Source organism: Vanellus vanellus, assembly GCF_965231255.1.
Source record: "Vanellus vanellus genome assembly, chromosome: 2".
Taxonomy (NCBI): domain Eukaryota; kingdom Metazoa; phylum Chordata; class Aves; order Charadriiformes; family Charadriidae; genus Vanellus; species Vanellus vanellus.
This window is the reverse complement of record NC_138906.1, coordinates 165769400-165790508: the sequence shown is the minus strand read 5'-3', so window position 1 is coordinate 165790508 and position 21109 is coordinate 165769400. Positions and strand designations below refer to the sequence as shown.

Sequence of the window (21109 nt, the reverse complement as noted above, 5' to 3'; positions counted from 1 at the left end):
CAAGAGTACAGTACAGGAGCAGTAGCCTATTTGCTCTGTTAGCTTTCTGTTTAAAGGAAGGAGTAGGATATAGTTTAATTCTAATACATAGTGTTTGCCAGAGCGCTGCAACGTGTAGGAACGGCTCCTGTGCTGTATTCCCCTCTTTGGCGGGCTGTGCGGTGTGGTCGTTTGAGCAAAATGTATATAGCTGAAATGCACCCGTTATATTTGCTTTAGATGCAGGCAACTCATCCAAATGTGATCGCAAAGGTGGTTTAAGTGATAGAAGCTCTGTTTCATAGGTGTTTGCTCAAATGAACATGGTTAGGTGATTTGCTTCGGTGTCCGTTTTAAACAGATGTTCTTCCCTGCCATGAAGTTCTAGTTCACGCTTTCCCAGCAATGCCTGCTTGGCCTCTCAAATTCCCACCCAGCTGACATGCAGTATAGGAAAATGCAACTAATTTTAAGATTTTGTTCAGTAATAAGGGCTAGGAAATACAGCAAAAGATGAACCAGCATGGGATGAAGAGCGTTAGAATTCATGGATTCTTGATAGCAGGGTTTTTTTCAGATTTTAGGTTGCTTAAAAAAAGATACTAGTTTAAATGTGCTGTGCTTCCTTGGTCAAATAGCATGCAAGTTTGTTTAACTGTCAATTTGATATAGCTGACTTGTGCTTTTTCTTTTTTCAGTGCTTGCACCTCCTCCACCGTTGCCACCACCAATACAGGGATATGCCTTTAAACCCCCTCCTCGACCAGATTTTGGGACTTCTGGGAGAACAATCAAACTGCAGGCCAACTTCTTTGAAATGGACATTCCTAAAATAGATATCTACCATTATGAATTGGATATAAAGCCAGAAAAATGCCCTAGAAGAGTTAACAGGTAATACTGTGCTTTGCTTTTCCTCAGTTTATTTACATTCTTGTTTTCCTTTGAAACTGCTGGAGCCATGTGCCAGTCTTCACTGACAGCTTGGAGGATGTGTCTGTCTTTGTTTGTGCTGATAGCTTCCAACTTTGCATATCCATCAACAAGGGATTTTTTTTTTTCCAAGTCTTCCTGTACCAATCCAAGATTGCTGTGCTAATTGTCCCTTGTTTTGATTGAACTTGTCAGTGTCTTAAGATGCTGCTGATCAAAGCCACTGGTGACAGATGGATAAACTGTATTAACCCTAGTGGAGCTAGGTCAGTATAAGCCAACTTGATAAATATTATTCTTAGTATTGCTTCGTTAAATATTGGAGTGCAATTGGCTGACAAGTCCTTCAGCAGGGAGTTAGCGTTACCAGCTTGTTTTCCCACCTTCCCCTACTGCCAAGGCGGGGCAAAACCCATTTGTTTGTGCTGCTACAAGAGGATTGTGTAGGGACTAAATTAGGTAAGAAATGTTCCTTCATCAGAAGATTCTATATAAGGGAAAGATATGCTCCTGAAACAGATAGCAAGGTGAAAACATGGATCGTTTGGCCAAGGAAACAAGCAATTAGGTCTTGCATTTTGCATATGTGTGCTATTAGTCACAGTGTGGCAACCTCATTGACTTGAAAAAGAGTGGTATTGCCAGAAGTGAAACTTGAGAACAAGACTTGGCACTAATTGGAAACCACAAGTGTCTTCATCGGAACTACCTACATCTTGACTGTAGAGGTTGAGAATGGCATGTTTATATATTCAAGAGCAAAACTTTTCCTTATTAAAAAAGTTCACATGGGTGGAATAATATGCAGCCATGAACAAAGCGTGGAGTCAAAAAAGCCACCTGAAAGCCAAAGTTTTCTTAATGAGAATTAATAAATCAAAGTGCATTATCCATTGTTATACTAAAGAGTCAGTAATGATAGCATTTTCATAAAGCAGTGTTGCTATGCTTTGCTGTCCTGGTTTCTTTTCTGTGGTGATGTACTATAAATTTAATTTTTAAGCTAGTCAAGAATTTAATTTAATTTTGAAAACAAACCCTGTTGTAAGTGTATTAAACTGAACTGTCTGCTTGTCCAAGGGCATCCCTGCTGATTTCACCAAAATACTCTTAGTGCATTGAAATGCTGCAAAAAAATTTCAGCGGTAGCTTTTTTCATAGTGGGAGCCATGAGAGATTTGCTTTCATTAACAGACATCCCTGCTACCAGCTCCAGCCCTACCAGCTGGCACGCTGCTGGCTGATGCTCATTGCCATGCCTCTCTCTGTAGCTCCTCGGGGAGCTGAGTGCTGCGCAGCTCTTGTGTGTGTTGTAGCTCTCTGTGATGGTCCAGCGTGCGGGTGGTTGCTCATCAATGACAGAGAGCATAATTACTAAATAATAAAGCAAATTTTCTCATTGAAAAGGCAAATTATGTTCAGTAGCGAGTTCTTTCTCCACTGGCAGCTTCTGACCTGCTCTGCTTTGTCAGGTTAGTCACTCCCTCTGTTGTGGTAACAGGAGCAAGTATAAATCTACATAGATTAAATGCCTTTTGCAGTAAACAAGGACGTTATAAATGCATTTGACAGTGGTATGGTGCATGTTTCTCAGTGCAGTGTGGGAAGAATACAAATTGGATTCATTTAATGAAGTGTATGTTTTATTTCTTTTGAGTGCTTATTCCTGCAGGAGTTGCACTATAGATGTACGTGCACTCACCTGCGCCTGGGTTTTTGTGAGCTGTGACCTTTGAGTTCTACGTGTATGCCTATATTTTTGTGTGTGCTTATATATAATGTATATAGGATTATGCAGGATGTAGTCTAATTCTAAATTATAGGTTTTTTCAGATGGCTTACATCTGAATTACATAACCAAAAATACTAGAAACATGTATATTTATAGTAAATAGTTTTTATCATTACTTTATATGTTGCAGCCTCTATAAAGGACAGAGGGAGATTTTATTTTCATTTACGCTACTCCCTCATCTGTCCCAGCTTCATTCTTCAGTTTTATTCTAGGACTTACTGTGGCTTGGACTATGACCCTGCAGACCCACTGCAGGGATGTATGTGTACAGTGTCCACACAAGGTCCATGCTGATGAGACGTGAGCTGGAGCAGGACTGGAAAACACAAAACTGAGACAATATGCTGCTGTCGCAAATCAATACAGTCTGGCTACAATTCTTCATGTGTTGCAGAAATCCCCCATCTATTTGGCCAAGAAAGCCAACGGCATCCTGGCTTGTATTAGAAATAGCGTGGCCAGCAGAAGTAGGGAGGTGATTGTGCCCCTGTACTCAGCACTGGTGAGGCCACACCTTGAGTATTGTATTGAGGTGCCCAAAACTGGACACGAGAGATATCGAGGTGATGGAGCGAGTGCAGAGGAGGGCAACGAAGCTGGTGAAGGGCCTTGCAGACAAATCCTATGAAGAGCGGTTGAAGGAGCTGGGACTGTTTAGTTTGAGGAGGAGGAGGCTGAGAGGAGACCTCATCACTCTCTACAACTATTTGAAAGGACACTGTAGAGGTTGGTGCTGGTCTCTTCTCACAGGTAATTAATGACAACAAGAGGGAATGGCTTCAAGCTCCAACAGGGTAGATTTAGACTGAACATTAGGAAAGAATTTTTCACAGAAAGGGTGGTCGGGCATTGGAATAGACTGCCCAGGGAGGTGGTTGAGTCCCCATCCCTGGATGTGTTTAAGAGATGTTTAGATGTGGTGTTGGGGGATGTGGTGTAGGGGAGAACTTTGTAGAGTAGGGTAGACGGTTGGACTCAATGATCCCAAGGGTCTCTTCCAACCTAGAGAATTCTATGATTCTATGATTTGTATAGTTAGGGAGAATGGGCAATGTGACTTTGGTTATGCACCATGGATGCCCTTCGTTTATTCATGTGGACAGCTAGGACTCGTACAAGGTTCAGGATGAACTATTCTCAGTCACTGGCCCCGAGCTCTCGGTGTGCTTGCATGATCTTGGTAGAATAGTAGCCGCAAAGGGCTGATGTTAGTGAATTGGTAAATAACTCTTCTTTTAACTTCATCTGGAGAGAATAACTAACTTTTCATTAAGATGACTCCACCCACAGCTGAAAAGCACCATTGCTAAATGTGATTTGAAGCTTGAAAACCTTAATTAAGTGGAAGTGTTCACTTTATATAAAAAGTAGTTCACAATCGGAAGGACTTGCTCAGTAAAAGAATGGGTTTTCCTTTGCTCGGTCTTTAACTCAAGGTTGAAAAATACCTCCTTCCTCCCACCCTCCAAATTGACATACTTGTTCAGTCAGACATTACAGACCTGAGGCAGAAATTACTGGGTTGAGTTTTATTCATACTTCTCAGGTCAGGGAAGTTTCTTTCAATGGTCACATCTAGTCTTAAAGCACACAGCAAAGAAATTGTCAATTAAACCAGTCGTCTTTTCTTGAGTGAATTCAGAGTTTCATCTCAGTTTTTTGAGCTTTAATATCTAACTGTACGTTGGGTTAATTGTCTTTCCAAGTCAAGGTGTGTGAAATAGTCATCTGCAGCATCTCTGAGCTGCTAGCTGACAACAATACCGAAGAAACAGTGGTTTCCTTTCTGTGTCAGTTTAACTTCCTAATGCCTCCTTGGCCCCAAGCTGTACGTTAAGGATCTTGAGGGCAGCGTATTGCAGACTGCTGATGTATTTCAGATTTTACAGCCTTGTGATACAGGTAGCCTGAAGGACGTCTCTTTGGGACACTGCGACCAAAGACATTTGGCATCAAAGGGTGTTATTATTCCAACAGACCTCTCATCGGCTGGTGATCTGCTTTGCATGACCAGTGTGTAAACGTTGTGGTTTGACAAGAACTTTGTGAGTGGTTACCTCATTCGTACAAACATGCAACATTCCAGCTGTGCTTAAATGAATATGTATTTTTTAATATGCACAGCTCCCAGTGAATGCGCACATCAGTCTTGTTGGATAGATCCCAGTTTTGTGGCATACATGAAAAAACTACATTTAAAAGTAATCTTTCTCAGTGCCATGAAAAAAGTTTGCATGTCACTGTCATCACAGAACTATTGTCCCTACACTAAAACTGTAAGCTTGGATAGTATTTTTTTTAAAGCTTCTAAGGCTGCTGAGCTTTTGGTCAGTGGTCCTCTGCAGAAAGGGCTGTAGGACAGGGGAGCAGAAGCCCCAGGAGGATACCAAGCACCTCTTGTTTTGAGCTTGAGAGAGCACAAGCTTTCGCTTTACCACTCTCAGTAGATCACAGAAAAGAGGAAGGAAAGTTTCAATCTAAAACAGCTAAAAATAGCTGCTTTAAGAAAACAGTTAAGTCTGTGAAAAGGTTGCTTTAATTCAGATCAGTCAAATCTTGCCTTTAATACCCAAAATTCGACAACCCTGTCATTTACCTAATGCCTCTGTTCATAAATAGTAGTGTTAGTGTTCATTTGCTACTTAACATCAAAAGTAAAAAATTGAATTAATGTAATCTTTTTATATTTTCAGAGAAATAGTGGAGCATATGGTTCAGCACTTTAAAACCCAGATTTTTGGGGATCGCAAACCAGTGTTTGATGGAAGAAAAAACCTTTACACAGCTATGCCGCTTCCCATTGGGAGAGATAAAGTAAGTTTTAAATAGAAAAGTTTCTAATTGGGGATTTTAATGCATTATTTGCAGAGCCTTTCCAAAAATTGATGGGAAATGATTCTGTATTTCTGGAATAGATGTCTCTTCCTGTTGTCACTTTGCTCAGGGTGTGGTTTGCCCGGACAGAAGTGTGAGCTTGTTGCCATCAAAATGGTCTCTCCGCTTTCCATATCCTTTCTTTCCTCCCTCTCTCTCCCCCTGACTGGCGTGGTTTCTGCTGGTTTGGTGAGCTGGATCTACTGCCCAAGACAGCGGACAAGCTCCATACTGCCACTAGGCAGAAAGTGAAAGTACAGTTGAGTTTTGGAGAGGGGAGCGGAAGCACCCTCTGGGCAGCAGCAAGCTGTTGTGTCAGCTCGTTAATCTCATCAAAGCCCACTGTAAGCTGATTCTCGCTATCCACTAGCAGGAAGAAACTCCTCCATCCCTCCTCTGTTTTTGGTATGGAACCTCTTCCCTAATCCTTTACGACGTGAGAGCCAAATTAATTTAAACTGTACAGGTTAAGACCTGCTAGCTTAGCCCTGGGGCAGGTGAAGAGGACTCGCGTGTTCTGTTTGCCAGCTCTGTACGCAGGGCGGTGACCTTTTCGGTCACTGTGGTTGGAGCTGCAGAGCGCACCCATGTCTCTGCCCATTGATGACTGGTGAAGCAGAAGGGACTGTGTTGGAACATGCTACCACGCAAACCTTATAAAATAATTTAACCTATGCTTCTGTGGTCTAATATCAGATTGAATTTTCTGTGGCCTTTTTAATTTAGATGATGAACACTTGAGGATACAGTCATTCTCATTACTCACTCAACGCTATGGTAGTTTCCAGAGTTCATAGACGGATAAAATGGCCTTCTGCTGTGGGTGCAAGGTGGGGCATGCTCTGTTACAGGGGAAGACTGTCTGATCCCGTAGAACTTGATTACAACCTAACTAGAAAGGGGAATACAGAGAAATGTGGAAACTTGCTTATGTGATAAAACCGAGAACAGAGCTGAGGCCTTCGTAAATTCAGTAGCAGTGTGCTACAAAATAGTTCATGCTGTCCTTGGCTGTCTCATATTGTATGCCTGTGCGGTGCTTGATATAGTTGATAGTTGTACCTGAATCAAGCTCTTAATCTCATATGTGTAATTTTTATTTCCCCCAAACGTATTTACGTGAATGTCATGCAGTAAAGGTCAGTCTCTATTCTAGTCCTAATTATTTTTTCATGAACTGATAAGCTAATGTCTAGGAAAACTGTAAAGGAATCATCTAAAAATATTAGAGAGAATTTTTGTTTTCCACTTTCACGTATAGTGTTCCAGTTGCTACAGATATGACATGCAAGATGGCAAAGTATTTGCTAAAGGTGGAATCAAACTTGATGAGTGTCCTTAGAAGTTTAAACAAGTCTGCACGCAGAGTTACCTTTAACTGCAATGCTTTCCAAGTTTGTGGATGGCTGACAGTATATTTTATGACGAGTACGAAGTTCTGCGTTTACTAAGTAAAGGTAAATGAAAAATGGTTTATCTATGGAGGATAAACAAATTGGGATCACATTAATCCTCAGATCTAATGAGACTTTGTGAGATGCAAGTTGACTCTACTCTGATTGGGAACTGGATGAGATGACCTCCTCCTCCTGTTCTGTGTCTGAACGCCTGCTGACCAAACAGGATTCGATTCTTGATGCTTTGGATTTTAAAGCCCACATATACTAAATCATACATGGTAAAAACGAAGTCTGGTGACAGTGTGCCAGCAGGAGATGCCTTTGATGCCCTGATTCCTTCATGCCATGCAAATGAACATTGTAACCTACACCTGGGAAAAGGCTGACTTCAGTGATTTTGTTAAGCATTTTGGGTGGGACGGAGTTACCTAGCCAGAGGGATGATCATTTGCAAAAGGTGGTCACTGAGGAGAGTGTTTTTAGTGGAGGTTAGCACAAGATGGTTCATTAGGCTCGCTTTTAAGAAACTCATATCTTTTCCCTATTTCCCATGGGATACAGGACTATCGGTTTTTCTGCTATACATATATTAATGTTATTACCCTGGAGGAAAGAGCTAATAGAGATAAATCTTCAGCTGGTTTAAATCGGACGTGGGAAATTTAGCTTAATGAGGGAAATTGTTATGTGGTGCTAAATTGGTTTAAGCACGGTTTAAACCAGTATAAAGCTTGTAGGTATTAGGCCTTTCCTCCAGCATAATTAGATTAGGTTTCTTTGGTTTTATTTTTCTTTGGGGTTTTTTGGCTGTTCGGTACATAAGATATGTAGCAAGTTTACTGCACATCTGATTACATTTAGGATCATATTGAAAAGATTCATGAGCATACAATGATTAATAGATGATCCTTAATCTAAGCGGAAGACGACCGTGATTTACTTGCAGTGTGCATCGGTACTGGACGAACTGATGCTAAGCAGAAGGTTGACACCAAATTGCCTACGTTTTTGTTGGGTTTTTTTGTTTGTTTTTTTTTTTCCCTCCTGTTGCTCTTTAACTTAAATTAATACACTCTGTCCTCATCTCTTGTTGCTGGTGGTTGTTCTAGGGTTGGTTGGATTTGTTTGGTTTCTTTTTTTTTTTTTGGTCCTTGATGACAACCCTGCTTTTTTTTTTTGTAATGTTTTTCTATTATATAAATACTCTTAATCTTTTCTGCTTGAACTTCATGGCTGTTATACCTAGTTTCCTTCCCCTTATTCCTTCCTTCCCCTTATTCCTTCCTTCCCCTTATTCCTTCCTTCCCCTTATTCCTTCCTTCCCCTTATTCCTTCCTTCCCCTTATTCCTTCCTTCCCCTTATTCCTTCCTTCCCCTTATTCCTTCCTTCCCCTTATTCCTTCCTTCCCCTTATTCCTTCCTTCCCCTTATTCCTTCCTTCCCCTTATTCCTTCCTTCCCCTTATTCCTTCCTTCCCCTTATTCCTTCCTTCCCCTTATTCCTTCCTTCCCCTTATTCCTTCAGACCTTTCAGAACAGATATGGAATATGTAAATATAAACAGAATGGTTTTGTACTTTCTTCTCAATGTGTATGAATAAAAACAAGTGTATAGGACACTGTCAAGGTATAAAGATATTAATAGCCTCCTCTTTCCTTGTAGGTTCTAACAGCAAGCCCAAGTCACTTCTGACTGTGGCTTTGTACTCAATTGTTGTGTTGCTTGTGTATTTCCCTGAAATGTCCTTTTACAGTTAAAAGCTAGAGTAAAATTTTCACTGAACTTGAAAGTTTCCTTACCTTGCAAGATTCGAGAACAACTGATGTAACTTAACATATACCTTAAGCAGTCTTTAATTATAAAAACAGTAATTACGAGTGAACCAAGCTGCAGTTTGATACAGAAATCCTACTGCTGTTCCCTTTTTCAGAAGGAAAGTGTTAATCCTGTGTATGGCCGCAACATTACTCCTCTTGACTTTATTTGAAGTACTGCTAATGACTCTGTACGTGATAGAAGCAGACCTCTTTCTTATGTCCATAGCTTGAGATTTCCAAACAAGTCCATGGGAGGTAGGGACCCAAATATTCAACTGGAAAGTGCATCTGTCTTCCTCTGAATCCCTGGGAAGGAAAAGCTCTTAGAATATTAACGTTGTATGCTCAAACATGATAAAATAATCAGGTAGTGATGCATATATTATAGAGATGAAGTATTACCAAGAATTCCCCAGAAACACGTGGTCAGGTTTAATTTTTATTATTTTTAAACAGTGATACACTGATTCGTATGAGTCAATCAGGCTACATCAGTTACAAAACCTATTGTTTTTAAGGAGAGCTTTCAAGTTTTTCCACAGGCTTAATGATTTTTCACATCCCTACAGTAACATCCCTTTCATTTTGTTCCTTTAGCTGCAAAATTATGTCAGCTGTGTTGCAATTTAGCTATGGGTCTAGCAGGTAGTAGGTTAGTGACTGAGATTGTAAATTTTTTATTTGGGGATAGAATACACCTGGTGAAACTGTAGGAAATCAAACATTAAATTTGGCTTTAGAGGTTATTCCTAGTAGTAAAGTACATGGTAAAACTCCCATTTAAAACTACTTTGTCTTGAAATTTTTCATATTTTGCTTACTCTGTCAAACATGAGTATGTTCGTTTACCCTTAAAAATATAGATTGGGATAAATAAAATACTACTGAGAGATTTGAATTCTGATTTGCAGTGCCTAAAAGTATATGCGATCTTGAGGATGTGGATTAAGGACACGTTTGTTGGTCCTAATGTATTTTTATGATTTTATTTTTAAAAAAAAAAAAACATACTCTTCAGTAGCATGTAATTTGGGTGAGATATTGGAGGACAAATACCTGAAAAGTTGGGTTTAAACCTTAGTTATCTGAGCAGTGACTCTAATTCAACTGTTTTGAAATAAGGTTAGACCCAGCAGCAAAAGCTTTTTGGGCCAAATTCAGCAGTGTGAATTTACCATCACAGCTATGCTAAATGTAATAGGTTTTTTTCAGTCTAGCAATTGGAACACAAATTCTTCAGTCGTGGGCCTTTTATTTCTACCAGGGACATGAATACTGCAACACAAGTAGTCCCGTTCTTCAGAGAAGAAAAAAACCTTCATGGAAAAAAAAGTCTTCGTAAAAAGCTTCCAACCTGTGTCAGCGAAACCCTGTACCTTTATTTGCACAGCTTTTCAGCAGAATTCACCTTATGGGCTGGATTCAGAGCAGTGACCCCTCAACTACAGACTCCAGTTCCCATTGCTCTCCCAACGGCCATACGGCTCCTTCCTCTGCTTGACTCTCCTGGTGAATGATGTTTGTACTAGAGGAGAGACGCGGCTGTAATATTAATTTGCTGCCTACTATAAATGGTCAACTCATTTTTTTGGCGCATGGGAAGGCTTATTATTTGTGTTGTATCTTTCCTTCCTATTTTTTGACTGAAGAAGCTAACTGTCACAGAAGACCAGATGATTGCATATGTTAGCTCACTTAGTCATGTATTATTTTTGCTAGCCCACTAATTACAGTTTGTCTGTTCAGTGGATGCCTTTTATATTTAAATTGTAAGCTCCCTAAGACAGGAAAATGCAATGTTTTTGTTTATATCCAGCACAAAGGATACTCTGATCTTGTTATTTCTTGTAGTCACTCCCAGAACTGCTAATCGTTTCAGACAAGCCTTAATTTTAGTTGGTTTAAGAACTTCTGTGCTCAGGCTTTCTTTCTTTTAATAAAGAGGAGAAATCAGCTTTACAAGTAGTAGGCTAAACTAATATACCATAATGTCGTTTGCTAGTGCTCTTTAGACAAAAAATTCAAAGTAGGGCATAACATGTCAAAGGAGTGTCCCCGTTTCCTGCCTGATAGCATCACTAGTACTGGGGGGCCGTCGTTCAGTCTGTCTTTGGTATTTGAAAATAAGAGGGGTTTGGGTTGGTGGGGTTTGTGTGTTTGGTTTTTTTTTGTGGGTGGGTGGTGTCTGTTCTTTTTTTTTTCCCCTTTGAAAGCTTCTTGTGGATTTTATTTTCTCTCGTTTGAACTCTATCTACAGTAATAGTATATAAAGCAGTCCGGTACTCTAGAGAGCAAATACTTGAAATTCATGAATCTTGACAGGTAGCGACAGATCATATTTTATTTTTAGGCATGCAGGAGCTGACGTGAGCGGTGATGCATTAGTATTTGTTAGGTATCTGAAATTAGGTTATTGGATCTTCATGGAGACCTCCCTGTGGATACGCAAGCACTTCCAAATTGTAATTTTGCCTCAAAGAGGGAGCTAGATGCCAATTGGGAAGCACACCAGCTTTCTGAAGTACACCTTTGGAAAGATCTAGCTGCGAAAAGAGGCTGTACCTAATGTATGTTGTTTCTTCATCATTGCTTTTTGTCTACAAGCTTTATAGCGCTGTTCAGAGGAATCCATCGTCCCCTCCAAGCCCCTCCCGTTTTCCCCTTTAAATGGAAAGAATCATCTTGGTTTGTTGTTTGGCATTGTTGCAGGTGGAGCTGGAGGTCACGCTGCCAGGAGAAGGAAAGGACAGAATATTTAAGGTGGCTATAAAGTGGATGTCCTGTGTGAGTTTGCAGGCTTTACATGATGCTCTTTCTGGTCGGCTGCCAAGTGTCCCGTTTGAAACCATCCAGGCACTGGATGTAGTGATGAGGCACTTGCCTTCCATGAGGTGAGGGGAAGACCTTGACGTTGTTTAGGAGGTTGTATTGTTATTTCAATCGCTTCAGTGGCTTTTTGGGTAGAATATGCTTTCATAGCTCAACCAAAATAATAGCAGATGGCATGCTCAGGCAAGAGGCAATACGGTGCTTTCCTGCTCATCTGGTGGAATTAGTAGCCTCCAGCCTGGATACAAGTCCCTTTCTCCACTGGTCTTCAGACTTGCTCCGTGGTTGTGTGCTCTCAGGTCAGGGGTGCCCTGCCATCTCGCTTGTACCCCTTTTCTCTGTAGGCCTCAGAGAAGGAAGCCCTCGCTGTGCAGAAAGTAGTTGAAGGTTGGTAGACATGTGAGGGTGGATTTAAAACTTGTTACCCTGTTCCTGTGTGTCTTTGGGCAGATATTTATTGCCAATTTTCTATAAAGGGTACTGTGCTAGGAGAACGTTAATGTCAACCCAGTATAGCTATTTTTATAGAAAAGAAAAACTTGAAAATTGTTTGTTTTTTTTTTTTTCCAAGTGAGTGGAATCTACAGAGTTTGCAGTCAAACCCAAAAGATACTGGGTGTAATTCTGCTGCCATGAAACAAGTCGCTTAAGACCACTGCTCAAATTATATTCAATTAGAAAGTAAAGAACAAAGCTTAGTAGGGCTGAACTTTCCTATTTTGAAGGGCTAAACGGTGAAAATGAGTTACATTTATGTAAGTATCTTTAAGCAGCCTTATACCATGTTGATTTTATCCTCACATTAAGGATTAAAAAAAAATTAAAGATCACATTCGTCAGGTTTTGCAACACAGAAAACAATCCAGACCCCTTAGTCACACATCTTTGTTCAGAGAAATATATTGGTGCTGGTTTTGATTAGTTTGATATTAAGTGTGCAGTACAGAATTACCAAGATGAAAAATGCATCAAAAATATTTTAGATCAGTTGTTCACCCGCGCAGAGGAAGCTATGCACAAGTAAGGGGAGAGATTATTACATTGCTGTTTTAATAGCAGAGACGTTCAATTATTTTCTTACTGAAGCATAGCTGAATTTTTAATAGAGTACAAAAAAGTTATTAATGCTTTTTGTTTTAATTAGTAGGTATATTAAGGAGTATACTGAAAATAAGTTCAAACAAATGTGAGTAGTAGCCAATTTCTTGCTGTAACTAGCTGGATTTTGAGAGGTGTAACCAGAGTCCTGACAGGAAGCTCAGATTATTGGTAATTTGAAACACTGACGTTACTGTGCTTTTGTAAATAGGAATTTGCATTAGTTATGGCTTTGCAATTTTTTTTTTTTTTGCTTTAACTTTATGATCTGATTTTATTTTCTTTATTGCAGATATACTCCTGTGGGGCGATCTTTTTTTACAGCATCAGAAGGGTGCTCAAATCCATTGGGTGGTGGCAGAGAAGTTTGGTTTGGCTTCCATCAATCAGTCAGACCTTCATTATGGAAAATGATGTTAAATATTGATGGTAGGTCCTATAAAAATCTTTTCTTGTTCATTCTTCTCTTTCAGTGGAAATGCAAAAATTTAGTTCCTTTTGATGGACTTAAAAATTTCCTCAGAATTGTTGTAATATAACATTAACGTTTTTGTCTACAGTATCTGCAACTGCATTTTACAAAGCACAGCCAGTTATCGAGTTTGTATGTGAAGTTTTGGACTTCAAAAGTATTGAAGAACAACAAAAACCTCTGACAGATTCCCAAAGGGTGAAGTTTACCAAAGAAATAAAAGGTAATAATTAAATTACATAAAACTACTTTATTCTGTCTGATGTGTTGCCACTACACATTCAAAATATTTTCTATAGCAGTTGCCTTATTAGGAAACATCACAACAAACAGTGCACATACTTTTTTTTTTTTTTTTGAACAAAACTGAGAGGCAAGAATCATTTTATTACTTATGTATATTTCAAGACTTTCAGAAGTCTACTGATCAATTTTATGTTTCGGTCTCCTTGTCCTTTTTTCCTAGTGCATTGGTTAATCTCTGTAGCTTGACAGAGTCACTTTGGGAATATAAGCAAAGTTGGGTCAGTTCAGGTAATTATGTGCCTTCAGATTTGATGAATCACTAGTATAAAAAGTTAAGTGAGCTGCTTTTTTTTTTTTTTTTTTGAACCAGTCACGTTTAGAGCTCAGGTATGCACATAATTAAATTATCACATATTTGAGATTCTGTGTTAACTATATATGCGTGTGCCTTTTGCCTGTGGCAAATACAAGGTAGTTTAATTAGCTTTGCCCTTAATGAAAGTGCTTTAGTGAAACCGTGGATATGTTGTAATCTAAGTGATGGGATGAACTAAAACTTTCTAGCAGGTGGATGGTAATTTATTTTAGTGAGATTAGTTACCGGCTTATGATTTGTGCAAGCTTCTCCTCGTTCAAGTGTAGGTTCTCCTGACATACCTTCATTTTTTTGGGCCTCACCACCACCCAGTCCCTTGATCAAGTGTCATGTCAAAATTACTGGTGGCTGTTGGCATCTGAGAGCATTTCAGTGCAAAGGTACTACTGAGATCTTTTCTTTTTAGCATATAGAGCAGCATCACTTATTATGTCAGTCTCCTTGAAAGCAATTTATCTTCCCAAGTGAATATTGCTTCATTGTATTTAGAAGTTATATTTACTATAGTGCTCTACTCTTCTTGAAGTACCCCCATCTCTAAAGTAAATACCAGTGAACAGTTAGAAATACAAAAATTTCATATTTTTCACTTTTGAAACACACTGCTAGTGTCAATTCCAGTTCCATGACAAAGATACTCTAGTTCATAATCTAATGATTTCAAAATATTTGCAAAGGCTGTGATTTCTTTTTTCTTTTAAATTACCTGATCTTAAATTTTTCCAATTACTGGTGTCAAGATTTTCACGTTCCAGATTTTACTAACAACTTAGCTATGTGGTTTTACATATTTAGATATATTTCATAAATACATATACTTTCCTGTAAGTAAATTGCAGTTATTCTAAATCAAAGAGTAGGAGGACGGAATTTTACTGTCTGTGTTCACTGAAGGTTTCTTTTGGAAAATCAAGGTCCTTCCTTCATGATATGCTTGACAGGAAAAAAAAACAAGTTAAAAAAGAAAAAGCAACTCCATAAATCTATTGTGCAGCTTCCTTGTTTCTACAAAATGACTACAAAATTGTCTTTGCCCAACTAGAAGTTAGCAAGAAAAGTATGAATAAATCCTGAGTTTGTACTGGTTGTAAATGTTTTGAAAAAAATAAGCGGGCACTGAATTGCCATCTGCTTTTGTCACTTTTTCCATGAGGATTTTCATACTGCAGATAGAAGAAGTAATTTCAAATTTGCAGCAAACTTAGTTGTAAATTGAGGAATTGAGGTACCGGTTTATCTTTTAATGAAAATACTGTAATACAGATTTCGGAGGTATTCATGAAAACTTGATATTTGTTGAAGGTTTCATAATAGATGGCACTTTGAGCCATAACAAGTTACATGGAAAGATTAGTATGTTGTTTCGCAAGTTATTAGTGCCTTTGACAGATATGGGAAATATGCACTGTTACTCAGCAGCCGCCTGAGTTTATACACATACATAAGGAACATTATACAGATACATAAGGAATTCCTGTCTACAGTTCCCTCTTTCCTATTCCCTCACATTCAACATCCCATCTCTAATAGCCCACCCACATCTGTTTCTGCCTAAGCATGAAAGTAAAACAAATGAAAATGTTGCATTCAGGCTTATATTTGTGGGCAATGATAAATTAGAAACAATTCTTTACAGGTAGCTGTCTTGTCCTGGTTTGGGGTGGATAAATTCTTCTAGAAGTTGTTGGCTTTCAGGTGGGCTTGGCTTTTGTGCCAGTGGGGTTTGCAACAGATCTTTGTCTTCACAAAGAAAGCCCCGTGGGTTCCTGGAGGCTGTATGGGTATTTTTTCCCTCACCGATTCATGATTTCAGGCTTGGTTGCAATAGTCGGAGATCTCACAGACGCCGTATGTTTAGACTTAAAGTATAAACAAGCTTATTGTTTCAAGGAGGTTGCGTGCCCTTTTTGTCCTTCCACCACCCTGGACTTCCGTAGAGGTACAGAATTGGAATTCGCTGAATGCGTTCAGCTTCGTCTGCGAGCTCTTGGGGCTTTGGGGTTTCATCTTGTCACTAAAATTCTTTGTTAAACTTTAGCTGAAGCTCAGGATTTTTGAATTTTAAGACTTATAAATTGTTTGGGTGTTTTTTAATTCTGTCTGGGATACCCTTTGGTGCTTTGAGAACATGCTAAATAGTGAATAGCTTTATACTGCGCGGTTTAAGTGGTCTTGTGTAACAATTAAGGGGGCTGACACCTTGATTTTGAAGAAACAGTGATATGCGTTTTCCAATTTTTAGGTCTAAAGGTGGAGATAACACACTGTGGACAAATGAAAAGAAAGTACAGAGTGTGCAATGTCACCAGACGACCAGCAAGTCACCAAACGTAAAGTATTTTGCTTCTTTTTAAGCATATGTTTAATCTCAGGCTGGAAAAGTATCTTGCCTGCCATACTGACACAGGAAAAGTTGTCTTGAAAAATGATACTACTTTGGTCGACATATTTAAAATACACCTCAAAGTGTTTCCCCAATTTTGCTGGTTTTTTTGTTCTACTTTTATTCTATAATGAATGTTGTGGCATTTGAACCAATTGCTTTGTTTTAAATCTGTGATGGTGGGGTTTTCTTTAATGTATGGATTTCTTCAACACTGGAAGAACAGGGTGCCCTATTGGTAGCGTAATGTTTCCCAGAACTGTTGAGTAGAAAACTAGTGCCAATTGGCATCAGCTTTCTAATCTATCTTATTACTAATCTGTTTTTCCTCTGGGAAAAATGTTTATTTTTGATCACTAACCAGGGATTTACAGATAACTTAAATATGGAGCTATATATTCCCATTTTTAAGAAAGTAGTATAAGGAACAAAACCGATAGTGGCTTTTTACAAGAAGATAATCAATCAGTGTCTAAATTTGGCATTTAATTTTTGCGCTTTCTTTCATGTGCTTTCAGTGATGTATTATATTAATGAAAAGACAATATTTGTGCCACCTTGATGTAGGTATATGCAAATGTGTGTGCATATGTGGAAATATATTTGTAAGGTACAGAAAGAGAGAAATGCATTTCTGAAGCAATAATTGGTTTTGTGACTCTCAGAGTAGGCTTACTATTTTCTGTGCATGGCATATCATAAAATATAGTACTGCAAGTATCCCAAATAAGCAGAAAATGCTAGTCTTTGTCTCTAAGGCACCTGCTCTTAGGAAACTTAATTTATAGCTTCAGATATCAAGAATGTTAGAGAAATAGCCCTCTGTGGTACTATTAGAAGACACATGGTAGTGGCAAAGATGGAATCTTAATTATAGAAGTATGCTTGCATCATTTCAGCAGGATAGGTTTAATCTCCAGTAAGCTTAACTTGTGTCAAGAAGTGTATTGAGCAAATGTGGGAAAGTATTCTACATGAAGTAATGGCTTATTTTCATATTTGATTTCCAATAGATTCCCACTTCAGCAGGAGAATGGACAAACAGTTGAATGCACTGTAGCTCAGTATTTTAAGGACAGGCACAAATTAGTTTTACGCTATCCTCACCTTCCATGTTTACAAGTTGGACAGGAGCAGAAACACACATACCTTCCTCTTGAGGCAAGTACATTTTTAGATAGTACTATATTCTGGGAATGGGGGTGGGGAGTCAGAGGAAAAAACGGCTCCAATATTGACAAACTGTTTTTTGAGTAGCCAACTGTAGACATTGTGTAATGTAGCAATGAAAAAAAAAAAAATCCAAACAAAAAAAAGTTGCATTTTGTTTTTCTAACTGCCTTTTGTTGTGGGTATTTTAGGTGTGCAACATAGTGGCAGGACAAAGATGCATAAAGAAACTCACTGACAATCAAACTTCCACTATGATTCGAGCAACTGCCAGATCAGCACCTGACCGTCAAGAAGAGATTAGCAAATTGGTGAGTGTTCTGTTGAATTTGAGTGAAGTGTAGTAACGGACTTAATTTTTCTCTTACTATTAGCAGATACTAAATAGTTTGTGCACTACACGCAGGTTTTGAACTTGCTTTTATAAGACTTTCTCCATTAATCATAGAAAAATACATTCTCACAAAAGGTTTTAAAGTGTACTTTTGGTGCTTTATTTCAATTTTTGAGGCATCCATGTATCCAAGTAGAATTAACAGAGGGCTCTGGATGCTTGGCATCACCCATATATAAGCGGTATGTGCCCAAATACAGGTTATCTCAGGAAGTTTTAGCTCTCATAAAAAGAACTTCTTCTTTTTTTCTGCAAGAATTATCTAATTTCTTGTCATTTCAGATGCGAAGTGCGAGTTTTAATACTGACCCTTATGTTCGTGAATTTGGAATAATGGTCAAAGACGAAATGACAGATGTGACCGGTAGAGTCCTACAGCCTCCTTCAATCCTCTACGGAGGCAGGGTATGTTAACAGATACTGGACAATTTGTGTTAGCTTCCACTACCAGCTGTGATAACTTCTGTAATATGGTTGTTTTAAATTAATTATGTTGAATGTAATGGGATGAAGTCATGGGTGTAACGTTCAGAACTTAAGTGTAAGTTTTGAAAGTCTTTAAACGTAACAGCCACGTTGCATCTCCCTCAATCGCTTCTTTATTTCTGAAAGTAAAGCTAGGCTGAAAATGCATTTATGTGAACTTCAGAGAAGAATGTGTTTTTCCTTCACACACTGTTTTATTGTGTGTTGCAAGAAGAAACCTGCAAATAGTGGTTCGAATTGGTGTGTATGGAGAAGAACAGAGACAAACTTCAATTATTACTGTTCATTTTTGCCTCCCCTAACTCTGAAAGCTTCCTGAACTTCTGGTTGGTTTTGAGTGTTCTGGGTGGAGCAGCTGTGTTTAGGACAACTACCTTAAGGTATTTTTTTCTGTCAGCGTGTTTTTCTGGAGAGCCATCTCTTCCTGTTGGAGTATTTACTCACAAGTTTTTCTTTACAATGACTTTTCAGATTACCTTTCTGATATAATCTTCCTACTGTGGTGTCTTCCAAAAAAAGCTTGAGAAACGGGATTTTCTACCAATTATGTAACGTTTTGGTGCAAGACGAAAGCTTTGACAGCTGGAATAACTTAATTTGTGAGGGCTTCTGAGAAACATCTTCTAGATCGTGCATTGCCAGCTGAACGTAGTTCTGTCCCTGTCCATGAATTGGACTGTTACCTCCATAAACCCATAATGGGAGAGGATCTCGTGTTTTCTACCTAAAGCTCTTCAGACAAAATCGGGCAGATTAGCTCAAACCTTCCCTCGCTGACAGGTTAAGATAGCGCAGCTGTCTTTGCCTGATCCTGATTAGGGAGAGTGCTCTCATGATCTATTCTGGCACCAGGGGAAGAGGGGGAACAAAAGCTTAATGGCAGATGAGTGATGGAAAGTCAGAGTGGGGGAGGTACTGCTTTCAACAGGCACAACACTTTGCAAAATGAATTATGAAATTTGAGTGTGTCCCGAAAATTCTTGTAAATCTTAGCTGTTGCCGCTAAATAAGGCAGCAGACATCGTGGTAACTTGTCTAAAATATCTACTGGATACTAATACTTATTAAGGTAATTAACATCACCAGAATGACTTCAGTCATCTTATTATATCCCTTGTCCTCTAGATAATCCATCACAGTAATGTCTGCTTGATGGATGAAAAAGTGTTGCGCAGGTCAAAGTTGAATAACTGATCATCTTTTGTCAGCTTATTCACGTTTTTTTCTAGAGTTGTGTCAGTGATATCGAACCACTATTTGCCTCTACTTAGTGAAGTGTAAAATATGGATAATACTTAAATCACTCTTGGAAAGTTCACTGAGCAGTTGTAAAGTTGCTGTAGAAATGTATGTTCTTGTTAACGTTGCGTACCAAGCATGAATCTGACATACTCTGCGTATGTAATTTCTATCTGCTACTGATTTATATATCCAAAGGAAACCATCAACAATAAAAATGAACAATATGAGCTTTATTTGTCACCAGGCTAGCAAGCTGTCTTGCTGTGGTGATAGACTGAGCTTTATAAGATAGGATAGGTGTTTGAACAGTGGAGGGACCTGAGAATATAAATAGCCTGCTAGTTGGGGGGAAGCAGAAGCATAACTGATTTTTGTTAGCATGAATCAATTTTTGCATCAGTGTTTTGGTTTTGTTATTTTTTTTCTTCCACTTCCAGAACAAAGCAATTGCTACACCAGTTCAAGGAGTCTGGGACATGAGGAATAAGCAGTTTCACACTGGAATTGAAATAAAGGTTTGGGCAATTGCGTGCTTTGCTCCCCAGCGCCAATGCACTGAAGTTCATCTTAAGTAAGTGTGTTTCATACGGTGGTGATTTTGTTATGTATGGAAATACCACAATTTCACTTATTTATTTGGAATATATATTTTGTTAAATTGTTTAACGTATGGAAATACATCTTTAACAGTGCTTTTCTGAAGTTCTGTCTCTTTGTTTTGAATGATCAGTGCTAGCATCACGAAATCCTCCAAATCAGACTTGCCAAAAGCAATTCATGGCAGGTTTCTGAGCAGTGAGACCTTAGGACAGAATTTAAGATGACCAAAATGATGTAATGAAGGGTGTTTTACAACTATTTGTCAAGGGTGAAAGCTAACATGTATGTCGTCTTAGGTTCTTTTGCTGGTTGTAAGGAATAGATTTATTTGTGCAGAACTTACTTAAAAGGAAAATTCTAAAAAGCAATCCAATTTCTGGCTAAGACTTTCTACCCTCTAGAGTTCCCATACTGTGCAAGTTGCTGTATTTGCAAGATGAGTACAACGAGCTGTTGTTTTGTTGACTTTGAGCATTTGAATGAAATGAAAAGTTTGGTTTCTCTGTCTTTGGATGGAACATGATTGTTGAAAGACAGTTGTTAAAAGTGACATCTACCATTCTTTAGATCAGGGAGAGTGTGCATGCCTGTGTAAATGGATTGTCTAATTCCTCCTTTTGCACGCAGCTGTTTTCCCTTCGTGCATGGGCAAGTGCAGCTCTTACAGCTGCCCTAGCAGGTGACTCAGCTGCTCTCTGTAAGGTGAATGCAAGACAGTGATTATTCATAACAACTGTATTGCCATAACAGTGTTCCTTTAGACGATTTGCCAAATAGCTTGGGAATTTTTCCTTAACAAGTGGTGAGCAAGTGGTGGAAATCTTACACAATGGGAAGAAAAGTAAAAGGTAAGGCTAGGGACTTGTTCTCTTCAGGTACACGGCAGGAACTAAGCTGCCAGAGAATTTTTCCTTTCCCTACTGCTGTTTTCGGTGGAAATGCTGCATAGGAGAACTTAGCCAGTTTTGAGAGACAGGAAGATGTCTTGAACATAATGAGCCAAAATAAAATTATT

General features: G+C 38.8%; 1 protein-coding gene across 1 annotated transcript in view; it reads left to right on the top strand.

Moving 5' to 3' along the window:
* AGO2 (argonaute RISC catalytic component 2) overlaps positions 1 to 21109 on the top strand; it is a gene marked incomplete at its 3' end in the record, with an annotated part of 52383 nt that overhangs the window by 18960 nt on the left and 12314 nt on the right. Inside the window, exons 2-11 of the mRNA XM_082498860.1 lie at positions 678 to 873; positions 5401 to 5521; positions 11508 to 11689; positions 13018 to 13154; positions 13286 to 13420; positions 16062 to 16149; positions 17216 to 17363; positions 17564 to 17683; positions 18049 to 18171; positions 19932 to 20065. Coding sequence (XP_082354986.1) covers positions 678 to 873; positions 5401 to 5521; positions 11508 to 11689; positions 13018 to 13154; positions 13286 to 13420; positions 16062 to 16149; positions 17216 to 17363; positions 17564 to 17683; positions 18049 to 18171; positions 19932 to 20065 — 1384 coding nt within the window. The remainder of the gene's footprint in view (positions 1 to 677; positions 874 to 5400; positions 5522 to 11507; positions 11690 to 13017; positions 13155 to 13285; positions 13421 to 16061; positions 16150 to 17215; positions 17364 to 17563; positions 17684 to 18048; positions 18172 to 19931; positions 20066 to 21109) is intronic.